The sequence below is a fragment of the Chelonia mydas genome, chromosome 11 (genome assembly GCF_015237465.2).
Source record: "Chelonia mydas isolate rCheMyd1 chromosome 11, rCheMyd1.pri.v2, whole genome shotgun sequence".
Classification (NCBI taxonomy): domain Eukaryota; kingdom Metazoa; phylum Chordata; order Testudines; family Cheloniidae; genus Chelonia; species Chelonia mydas.
In genome coordinates this window covers 60043872-60056152 of record NC_051251.2, presented here as the reverse complement: position 1 = coordinate 60056152, position 12281 = coordinate 60043872, and the positions used below count along the sequence as shown (strand labels likewise).

The 12281-nt window shown below is 38.4% G+C and overlaps 1 protein-coding gene across 17 annotated transcripts in view; it reads right to left on the bottom strand.

Annotated features, from left to right (window-relative positions):
* Positions 1-12281, bottom strand: part of ABI2 (abl interactor 2) — a 108687-nt gene that overhangs the window by 28533 nt on the left and 67873 nt on the right. For 3 of the 17 annotated variants that reach the window (XM_037912407.2, XM_037912409.2, XM_043524892.1), the window contains 4 exons: positions 8106-8203; positions 3782-3928; positions 2534-2658; positions 1285-1464 (listed from right to left, as the gene is read on the bottom strand). In XM_037912407.2, the coding sequence (XP_037768335.1) occupies positions 1285-1464; positions 2534-2658; positions 3782-3928; positions 8106-8203 (550 nt within the window). The remainder of the gene's footprint in view (positions 1-1284; positions 1465-2533; positions 2659-3781; positions 3929-8105; positions 8204-12281) is intronic. The other 14 variants (XM_037912417.2, XM_037912415.2, XM_037912413.2 and 11 more) reach the window with 9 other exon arrangements.

Sequence of the window (12281 nt, the reverse complement as noted above, 5' to 3'; positions counted from 1 at the left end):
ATCAATCAACTAAAGACAATACATACTAGTCTTACATTATATTTAGTAAACAACATGTTGCAACTTCAGCAATTAAATAAAAATGCAGAGAGGCTTTATAAACGTTAAGAAAGCAAGCTTGAGTACACGCAGTATATATCACCTATTGAACAAAGTCTTTTGGCAGAAAACGACTCAATTTGGGTATTAAAACTTCCATTTCCCTAGTAGTGAATCAAAAATGTATGTCTCTTTTGCAACAACTAATGGAAAGGAAAGATGTTGGCCCAATACACCTCATGGTTAGGGCCCTACCAAACTCATGATCCATTTTGGTCAATTTCATGGTCATAGGATTTTAAAAACCATAAATTTCATGATTTCAGCTATTTAAAACAAAATTTTCATGGTGTTGTAATTGTAGGGATCCTGACCCAAAAAGGAGTTGTGGGGGAGGGTGGAGAGGGGTTTGCAAGGTTATTGTAGTGGGGGTTGCAGTACTGCTACCCTCACTTCTGCACTGCTGCTGGAGAGCCGCAGCTGCTAACCGGGTTCCCAGCTCTGAAAGCAGAGCCGCAGCCAGCAGCAGCACAGAAGTAAGGATGGCCTGGTACGGTATTACCACCCTTACTTCTGCGCTGCTGCTGGCGGGGCGCGGCCTTCAGAGCTGGGTGCCCAGCCAACAGCTCCCACTCTGCGGCCACCCAGCTCTGAAGGCAGCGCAGAAGTAAGGGTGGCAATACTGTGACCCCTAAAATAACCTTGAGACCCTGTTGCAACGCCCTCTTGGGTCAGGACCCTCAATTTGAGAAACGCTGGTCTTCCCCATGAAATCTGGTTAGTTATAGGGTAAAAGCACACAAAAGACCAGATTTCACAGGGGGGAGACCAGATTTCACAGTCCATGACACGTTTTTCATGGCCGTGAATTTAGTAGGGCCCTAATCACGGGAATCAGGTCACAGAAAACCATACACATCACACACTTCATTAGAGGCACCATTTTGAATCCAATATTTGAAGAAAAACAACTGCTTGATGTCAAAAGAATTTCTGCCTTTATCCTACACACGCTTCTCTGAGAGCTCACATTATCCACACTGCCACAAACATACAACATAGTGGTTGTTTACAGGACTAATACTCCGAATCTCCTGGAAGAACAGGTGTTTTCCGACAAAACTCATATCCAACAAAAATAAACCAGAAAAAAACAAAGATTGACGACTCCCAAGGATCTCTGAAAAGCCTCAGACTGTGTTCACATCTTGATTCACCTGTCTATGCAATGGAGCAAAGACTCACCTGCTGAGGGAGTGGAAGAAACAGCAGGGGGAGTTGGAGAAGTGAAGCCATCAGCAAGAGGCTGAGCTCCTGCAGCAGCAGCATCTGGGGCAGCGGAGGGGGCAGTAGCAGGAGCAAGGGGGGAAGGAGCAGGTGCAGAGGTAGCAGGAAGGGGAGAAGTGCCAGCTGAGCCAGCAGGGGCTATGTGAAAAGAGGAGGAAGAGGTAAAGTTAATAAGGAGATCAGGTTAGCAAGGATTAGAAAAGCCTTCTGACAATTCAGTGTTAGATATTCAGTAAACGTTAAATGTTCTAGCACAAAAAGAGGGGATGAGAAAAAAATGACGCTTATGTTACAGGAGCATTCCAGTATATGCAGCAAATAAGGGCACCTGGGTCAAGAAAGTCTGCTATCAATTACAGATGTAGAAACCAACCTCTGAACATCTCAATGAAAGTCATTACTTTAAGAAAAACTGCTTTCCCCCTTTGATAGTTACTCTCCAATCTGTAGCACACAACTTTGTAGCTTTTGTACAAAATTAAACATATAGCAGAGGGAAGCCATCAGTTTCCCATAGCAATGTTTGGCACAGAAAAATAACTCTTCAGAACACAATTTATGCTAAAATAATGGTTTTCCTTCATTTCACTGAGAAGACTAAGGAAAGAAGCACGCAGAAAATCCTCAACACTGTATGAGAAAAAGAAAAGAGAGTACAAATAGTAATTTCTGTGAACCAAGTGTTTATGTTTGACAGACTGCCTTTTCCATGACAATCTGCTCTGCTTTCATGAGTATACTGAAGATTTACTTTACTGTGTCCTTGCCTTTTTTAAAAAAATAAATCTAAGCTTCTAATAAACTTCTAGATGCCTACACGAACAGAAAGCAAATGAAAGACCATTTATCTGGCTAAAAGGAGCTAGAGACACTGTTTTCTTGGAACAGTGCTGTGTCCTATCTAGTCACGTCTAGACAAAGAGCTCCTGTCTCAGCTGGTTTAAATGAATCAACAGTTTTGATTAACCAATAGACATAAAAGGCAAACAGGCAAATATCAGCATAACCAAACATTTCCACACTCAGGGGATATCAAGGTACCCACATTTTAATTATTAGCACCAAAACAATGTTAAAGTTTGTATGGTTCTGGAAAAGTAGCCTTGAAAAATTCTCTTGGAAATTCAGAGTCTTGCAAACACAACAGTAAATAAACTCAAACATTAGAACTTGGACAGAAAGAGAGGAAGGTGAGATTCCTATTTACCTGGATACACGCTAGGAGGAGATGGAGTGGGGACAGCAATAGGTACACCCACACTTCCACTTCCACTGTTCTCTCGACTGCTGCTCCGACTACTTGGGTGGCTCCCTCCACTACTCCCACTGCTGCTAAAGAAACCAAAGCCACCAAAACATTAATAATCTGGTCCATGGAGAAAATACATAAAAACCCAACAATAGAAACTTGCTACTTCACACTAATAACTGGCAGAAACAAACAACTGAAGCTGATATAACAAAAATCATTTTTCACAAAAGCATTTAGGTTTGATAAAGAATGATCATTCGTTTGGCACTAGTAATCTAACAAGTATATATGGCATTTTGAAAAGCTAACTAACATGACACCACTGCAATACTATTAAATCTTTGAGTGGAGAGAGACAGCCCATTTTTGTACAGATTATATAAAGCATGTGGATTTGCAAGATTCTATTATATATGCTTCCACATTAAGTATTGTTGGGAGTAGAAAGGTTAAATCTATCAACATTTGCTGAAGTCAGTAAAATCAAGTTTTCTCGTGTTTAGAATGGATATGGTATGACGCTTATTTGTTAGCCTACTTAAATGTTTTTGAAGAAGAATTTAACATTTTAAGAGACACTTTTAGCTCTCAGGTGGCATCTTATACCTCTGACAATTCCTAGGACTGACGAAGTCTTCTAGTGGTCAGTGAAACAGTATCTTCTGTTATACATCGTAACTGTGGTCCATCTCTCTGGGTTCAAAGCTAGTGGTTTACTCATTTATAAGTTGTGATTACTTCATTTTTACAGAACTGGTTAGCACTGTTCATCCTAAAGTCTCAAGGTCTTTTATTTTTCAAAAAACATTGATTATGAAGCACGAGCAATTTTTAGTCCTCCAATAAGCATACCTCATAATTCGCACACACAAAATAATCTCCCCAAATCTTTGTAAAGATTAAATAGCGTGATGTTGCCAAGTTCCATATTACTATGACTGTTTCTACTACACAATTTTACTAGTAAATTATGAAGTACTGTACCTTACAAAATTAAAGTGTAATTGTGGGGGAAAAGTGAAGTAAATTTTAAGATGGAATATTATTGTTTTAACTGTGTCCATGAGTCAACGGGTTTCTCAGTCAGTAGTGTATTAGTGAGGTTATTAGTAGGATCTGGGTTTGATTTTAATCACAGCAGTGCATCTTGTATAGATTACTGTATTAGGCCAACCACATTCTGTGCAGGAGTAGACTGAATACCTGTATGTGCGATTCCTCTGATTCACAGAAGCTGTTCTAACAGGGCTCTGTTGCGAGGGAGCCATATTACGTGTTGGGCTAGGTACATAGTCATTTGGTACCACTGGAGGACGCACAGGCTCCAGTGTGCGATAGGGAGAGTGACGCCTGGACAAAAAAAGCAATATGTACAGAAGCAAATTTAGTCAGAATATAGCGCAGCCACAGATCTTTTACCAGTGTAAAATTATAGTTATGTGTCGCAAAATCTAAGGGACTCAAAAAAATTGTTTTTCCACACGTCTGCAATGTTCAATTTATGACCAGGGAGTGGAGGATGGGATTTATGCTCTCCATTACCCAAACCCTTTTCCTATGCAGGAAGTTTTGCATATTTTATTGATCTGAATCGAGCAGTTGAGGAGTCAGTTTGCCTTTCCACTACTAGATCAGAGTAGTTTGCATTCATGTAAATATCTTATTTTGAATTTAACACAATAAACTCTGTTTCAGGATCAGCCATTACATGAACATAAGAACGGCCATACTGGGTCAGACCAAAGGTCCATCTAGCCCAGTATCCTGTCTTCCGACAGGGGCCAATGCCAGGAGCCCCAGAGAGAATGAACAGAACAGGTAATCATCAAATGATCCATCCCCCGTTGCCCATTTTCAGCTTCTGGCAAACAGAGGGTACGGACACCATCTCTGCCCATCCTGGCTTATAGCCATTGATGGACCTATCACCCATTAATTTATCTAGTTCTTTTTTGAACCCTGTTAGAGTCTTGGCCTTCACAACATCCTCTGGCAAGAAGTTCCACAGGTTGACTGTGTGTTGTGTGAAAAAGTATTTCCTTCTGTTTTCAATCTGATGTCTATTAATTTCATTTGGTGGCCCCTAGTTCTTGTGTTATGAGAAGGAGTAAATAACACTTATTTACTTTCTTCACACTAGTCATGATTTTATAGACCTCAATCATATCCCCCCTTAATCGTCTCTTTTCCAAGCTGAAAAAGGTCCCAATCTTATTAAAATCTCTTCATAACGAAGCTGTTCCATACCCCTAATCATTTTTGTTGCCCTTTTCTGAACATTTTCCAAGTCCAATATATCTTTTTTGAGATAGGGCAACCACATCTGCACGCAGTATTCAATGTGGGCGTACTGTGAATTTATACATAGGAAATATGATATTTTCTGTCTTATTATCGATCCCTTTCTTAATGATACCCAACATTCTGTTCACTTTTTTGACTGCTGCTGCACATTGAGTGGATGTTTTCCGAGAACTATCCACAATGACTCCAAGATCTCTTTCTTGAGTGGTAACAGCTAATTTAGACCCCATCATTTTATATGTATAGTTGGGATTATGTTTTCCAATGTGCATTACTTTGCATTTATCAACACTGAATTTCATCTGCCGTTTTGTTGCCCAGTCACCCAGTTTTGAGAAATCCTTTTGTAGCTTTTCGCAGTCTGCCTGGGACTTAACTATCTTGAGTAGTTTTGTGTCATCTACAAATTTTGCCACCTCACTGTTTACCCATTTTTCCAGATCAGTTATGAATACGTTAAATAGGAGTGGCCCCAGTACAGACCCCTGGGGGACACCACTATTTAGCTCTCTCCATTTATTCCTACCCTTTATTTCCTATCTTTTAACAAGTTACCAATCCAGGAGAGAACCTTCCTTCTTAGCCCATGACTGCTTACTTTGCTTAAGAGCCTTTGGTGAGGGACCTTGTCAAAGGCTTTTTGAAAATCTAAATACACTATATCCACTGGATCCACTTTTTCCACATGCCTGCTGACCCCCTCAAAGAATTCTAGTAGATTGATAAGGCATGATTTCCCTTTACAGAAAACATGTTGACTATTCCCCAACAAATTATGTTCATCTATGTGTCTGACAATTTTGTTCTTTCCTATAGTTTCAGCCAGTTTGCCCTGTACTGAAGTCAGGTTTACAGGCCTGTAATTGCCAGGGTCTCCTCTGGAGCCCTTTTTAAAAACTTGCATCACATTAGCTATCCTCCAGTCATTTGGTACAGAAACTGATTTAAATGATAGTTTACAGATGACAGTTAGTAATCTTTCAGAAATGTTGGGTGAATACCATCTCGTCCTGGTGACTTATACTGTTTAGTTTATCAATTTGTTCCAAACCTCCTCTAATGACACCTCAGTCTGGGACAGTTCCTCAGATTTGTCACCGAAAAAAGAATGGCTCAGGTTTGGGAATCTCCCTCACATCCTCCACCATGAAGACCAATGCAAAGAATTCATTTAGTTTCTCCACAATGGCCTTATCGTCCTTGAGTGCTCTGTTAGCACATCGATCATTCAGTGGCCCCACTGGTTGTTTAGCAGGCTTCCTGCTTCAGATGTACTTAAAAAAAATTGGTACTACTTTTTGAGTCTTTGGCTAGCTGTTCTTCAAATTCTTTTTTAGCCTTCCTAATTATATTTTACATTTCATTTCCCAGAGTATATGCTCCTTTCTATTTTCATCGTTAGGATTTAACTTCCACTTTTTAAAGGATACCTTTTTGCCTCTCACTGCTTTTTTTACTTTGTTGTTTAGTCACGGTGGCTCTTTTTTTGTTCTCTATGTTTTTTAATTGGGGTATACATTTAAGCTGAGCCTCTATTATGGTGTCTTTAAAAAGTTTCCATGCAGTTTGCAGGGATTTTACCTTTGGCACTGTACCCTTTAATTTCTGTTTAACTAACCTCCTAATTTTTGTGTAGTTCCCCTTTCTGTTGGGTCACTGTGGTGTTTTCCCCGCCACAGGGATGTTAAATATTATGGTCACTATTACCAAGCGATCCAGCTATACTCACCTCTTGCGACCTGAACCTGTGCTCCATTTAGGACTAAACCAAGAATTGCCTCTCCTCTTGTGGGTTCCAGGACTAACTGCTCCAAGAAGCAGTCATTTAAGGTGTAAAGAAACTTAATCTCTGCATCCCTACCTAAGGTGATATGTACCCAGTCAATATGGGGATAGTTTAAATCCCCCATTCTTATTGAGTTTTTTTATTTTAATAGCCTCTCTAATCTCCCTGAGCATTTCACAGTCACTATCACCACCCTGGTCAGGTGGTCTGTAATATATCCCTACTGCTATATTCTTATTATTTAAGCATGGAATTATTTAAGCATGGACTTATCCATAGAGATTCTATGGTACAGTTTGGTTAATTTAAGATTTTTACTTTATTAGATTCTACACTTTCTTTCACATGTAGCATCACTGCCCCACCAGCACAACCTGTTCTGTCCTTCCAATATATTTTGTAGCCTGTTATTACTGCTTCCCATTGACTATCCTCATTACACCAAGTTTCTGTGATGCCTATTATATCAATATCCGCATTTAATATGAGGCACTCTAGTTCACCCATCTTATTATTTAGACTTCTAGCACTGGTATATAAGCACTTTAAAAACCTGTCACTTTTTAGCTGCCTGCCATCACATGATATAATTGAATGGGACTTTTTTTCATTTGACTGTTTCTCATCAGAGCCTACCTGTATTTCATCTTCCATCCTCTCTTTCTTATTAGGACATCGGGAATCTCCATTTATAGATCCTCCCCTAAGGGATGTCCGAACCACGTGCTCCTCTGTACCTGTCGGCTTTCCCCCAGACCTTAGTTTAAAAACTGCTTTACGACCTTTTTAATTTTAAGCACCAACAATCTGGTTCCATTTTGGTTTAGGTGGAACCCATCCTTCCTGTGTAGGCTCCCCTTTCCCAAAAGTTTCCCCAGTTCCGAATAAATCTAAACCCCTCCTTCCTATACCCTCATCTCATCCACACATTCAGACCCTGCAGTTCTGCCTAATTGGCCCTGCGCATGGAACCAGAAGCATTTCAGAGAATTCTAACACGAACATACACTACATCAATGCAATAACTAGAAGGGCTGCTGTTCCTCACGACACAATTCATAAGGACTATCAGATGAAGAAAATGTAGAATTCAGGTTCATAGCTCCACCACTAAAACACACCACTAATTCTATCCACCACAGATAATACAAGCCAAAAGAAATCAAAGGAAGGCTTCCTGAATAAAATTTCTAATGACCTTCATCATCTACAGTGAGCAACACATCACCTACAATTTAAGATGTGGTCAATAAAAAGGATGGTGGTACAACTTCTCCAAGCCTCACAGCCCATCTTTAGATGGTGGACAAGAAGCAAGAATAAGGAAGATGTTTAAAATTTTTGCCATGGTAGAAATTTAGGTGCTCAGCTGTTTAGGAATATCTCTTCCCCATCTACTCTCTTCGAAAATATTAAGTCTACAGTAATTGTACTCACCCAATCGTTCCTTTTCCTGACATTGGTGGGCTGGGCGGTTTCTGGGTAGGTGGAGTGGTACGAGGCAGCCCACCCATCTTCATATTCTGTGTACTAACCTGCATGAAAGAACGGAGAGAAAAACAGCCTTTACTATACTCCGACTTTAGGTAATAAGAGCAAGATTCCTTGAAAATTCATTCTATAGTACTAAAGAGGCCAGGGGAAGGTTTAAACTGAAAAAAACTGAGAGGCCATGCATTTCATACACAACTTCTACTCTGCCAGAAGTCAACAGTTGCACTCAAAGGACTCTTCATTATGTGGGGTTTGCAAAGATTTGTATATAGAAACTACATTCGCCTTTAGGCCATCACATGAATATTAAATCTCTGCTGATGTTGAGCTGTACTTAATCCAATTAAAAATCCCTTTTAGCAGGGCAACAAAGTCGTTTTCTGTTTTGTTTTGTTTTATTTGTTGAAGATAAAAGCAGTTATTTCTGGTTGCACTGTTTAATGTTAATTCCCCCATATTTTTTGAGAATGGACTTTAAAAAAAACTAGAGGAGTAAGTAGGTTTACAGATGACTAAAGAGCACCTAAACTTTAGTAGTTATTTTTACATTAAAGGTATTCTCCAGTAGAACTAATCTCTCGCATTTTAAGATTTAATATAAAATTATGCTTTAAACAGAATGCTATATATTGTAATGTTTTCACATTAATATACCAAAACTATTTAATGAACATAAACTACACATACAAAACATGTAGCCAAACTAAATTTATAACAGTCTAAGCTAAACTAAATCTCTAGTCTGTGGAATAGGAAAAAAAGAAATCATGACTACTGATGTGATCTTTCCAGTTTTCTTCCTTAGAAAATAGTGAGATAACCAGAAACTACAAATTCAAGTTAATATTTCACTATTTAAGTCATCAGCATCAGTGCTGACTGATCTCAGTGCTGATCAAAAACAAAATGTTTTGATATTTATAATTCATGATGTTAGTAGTAATTATGTTGTTAATGTATACACCAAGCCAATGAACAGCTCTCTGGCTGCATACAAAAGTTAGACACAGCAGGTAGAGAATTTATACACATATATGTAGGGAGGATCTATAAAATATCTTTAATCTATGAGCCCTAAATCTATTCCTCATCATATAAATAATGTCAAATGATTCATGCTAAATAATTTAGGGTTTTAATTGTTTTTATGTTGGTTATTTCCCATTATTAAATACTCTTTATACTCTCCTTTTTGGATACCCATGCCATGCTCTATTGCACACAGCTACAGCGTATATCATTTCCAACATGTATTGTTTCCAAATAAGGTGACATATTCCCAGAAAGTAAGTCCCCCTATTTATAGAAGAGGCTCAGTGATCAAGTTGTTTAGAAATATTCTTAGAGGCAAATTACATCCTTTTAATCACTCCAAAAGCCAAGCAGTGTTTATTTTTGTTGCTGTTTAAATGATACAGATTATTTAAGGATTAATATATTGCAGTATCCTGACACACTGAAACTTGATTCCTATATAGAAGGTGAAAACAGAAGATGGAAATCTCAAAGCTAGGCTGCTTTTAGCTTGTCGTGGGTGGCGGGGAGGGGGCGAAGAGTTTAAAGAAGTGACTATTGAGATTTTTAGAATTTGAGAGACAGTAAAAGTCTCAAATGTTCTGATTAGTTTTACAAACATATCTTGCAAATAGTATCATAAAGTCCTTTAAGCCAACTTTAAGCAACATGAAAACTAAAATTACTTTAAGTGAAGGGCTAGGTAAACACTGAATTCCATCAACTTGAGCGGGAGAGGAAAAGTGTATAATGAAAGGAAAATACATTTTATTCTTTTCACAGAACATGGAAAACACATCCCAAAAGCTGGAATTTTTTTTTTTTTTTTTTTTTTTAAAGTTGCAGCATCTCCTTCATCTCCTTTCATCAAACTTGTCGGTATCACCCACTTACCTGTCCGAGTTGTTTAAAACAAACATCCTTTATTAATGTTAACCCCTAGGTCACTTCTTATGCAGAGGATGTCAGTGGCACATTAAGCTCTATGAGCAGGATTTTCAAAAGTCTTCAGATGGGAGCAGAGTTAAACCAGTGTAAGCACTTTCAAAAATTCCATCCTAGATATTTCAAACCTCCCATAAGTGTCTATCACTCAGGGACACAAACAGCATCATAACCACTACCTATAGGATTATATTTAAACTATATGATTAAATCTAATTTAACATACCCTCAAAGAAGAAACTACATTACTGTTATTAGTAATAATATTACAATAGTAATAGGTACTGCAATAATGTATTAGGCTCCCATTATACTAGGAGTTGTACAAACAGAGATTATAGTCCCAACCCCAGAGTGGTGGGGTGTGAGTAGTTGGAGGATAAAGTAAAGTAAAGTGAACAGTGTAGCAGAAAATTGGAAGTCATGCTTGCTGTTTTCTTCACCAATGTAGAACTCCAGAGACTGCCAATATCTTTTACATAAGATAGACAAGAAACAGCTTTAAAAAACGTGACTTAAAAACAGTACAAGAATCTCTTTGTTAACAAGGAATTTAAACAGTGAAAAAGAAAGGAGACATTCTTTAAAAAGACTAAAATGAAAGAGGGGGTAATGCATGACAGGCAGATTAAATTTAGACTCCCCCATGTGATGACTTTGAAATTGTAATGCTGAAAGAGGGCAAGTAATCAAGGTTTACAGAGCTGCTTTACAAATCTGAAAGAGTTAACTGATTAAAGTTTAGCTATTGTCTGTTACACAGCTCTGTTTGAAGAGTCTCCACTTTGACTTAAGGCCAAATAATCAAGAAAAGCAATGAGAAATATACAGCTATTTCAACAGTTCTGATTAACACTGACTGACTGACCTTCATTGCTAGAACAATACCACACAACATACAGAGAAAGCTTTCCGATTATCTTGGATGAGGAGAAATGGAGAGAGAGACAGCATTAGGATAAAGTAGGAAATTGCATCAGTAACTTTAGCTGAGATGCAAGTCAGTTCATCCCTAACCCCCTACCCCAAGAAAGATGCAATTTTCAAGTCCCTCTTCACCGTCTATGTAAAGATTTCTAGTACCAGAAATAGAGGGAAAATATTCATATATCTGCATATGTATACCCTTTGTATACCCTTTCTATGTGTGTGCACACACATGCATGTCATACATAAATATCTTCCTACACTAATCCTCAACTCAGGGAATTTAAAGGAGTGACCGTAAAGATTTTTTTTAAAATAAGCAGCAAGAGAACTGAACATTACTCTTGCATTCACTGCCAGATTTTTAAGTTTGTCCAGTATACTTAATTTAAGTTTGTCCACTATACTTAATTTAACTGTACTTGCTAAGAGGTTCTGATTTTATTTCCTAATTAAGTTCCTCCTAAAATATAAAGGTGTTCACGCGCCAAGTAATTGAAGAGCAGACCGAATTGTTGCACTCTAACTGCCCCATGTTGATGCTGCTGGTGCAAACTAAATGGTACCCAGCTCGTGTTAATGTATTCCTCTTTCAAACAGTACTACTTTAATGCAAATTAGGTACACTTTAATTCACCCTAGCAACATCGCCATGGAGCAGTTAGAACACAACACTTTGGTGCACTCTGAAATTCACACCCTCATACTCCACCTTGCAGTACAGTATACAGGCTTAATCTCTCTGTGCCTCAGTTCCTCATTTATAAAACAGGGATACTAGTACTCCCTGCTTCAGAGAGTCCTGCAAGCTAAAATTCATTAAAGATTGTGAGATGCTCACACACTGTGGTAATGGGGGCCACATAAGTGTGTATATATATATATATGAGAGAGAGAGAGAGAGATCTTAGTTGTACTTGCCCTTCCTCCTAACTCTCCCTTCCTGCCACGCTCATTTATCTCAGTTTAGACTGTCAGCTCATCTGGGCTACGTGTTTTAATACAGCACTCTGTGTGTGTTCATACAGAACCTAACACAACAGAATTCTTAAAATTAAGCTTTACAAAGGACACTTTAAGGAACTTGTGACCAATAAAAGCAGCAACTTAAAAGTCACATACTGTTCAGTGCTCTGCACCTCTAAAAATCAGGAGACTTATATAGGTACCTAAATATGGTTTAGATGCCTGACACTAGGCACTCAAATTTAGGAAAGTCACTAAGGTCTCAAT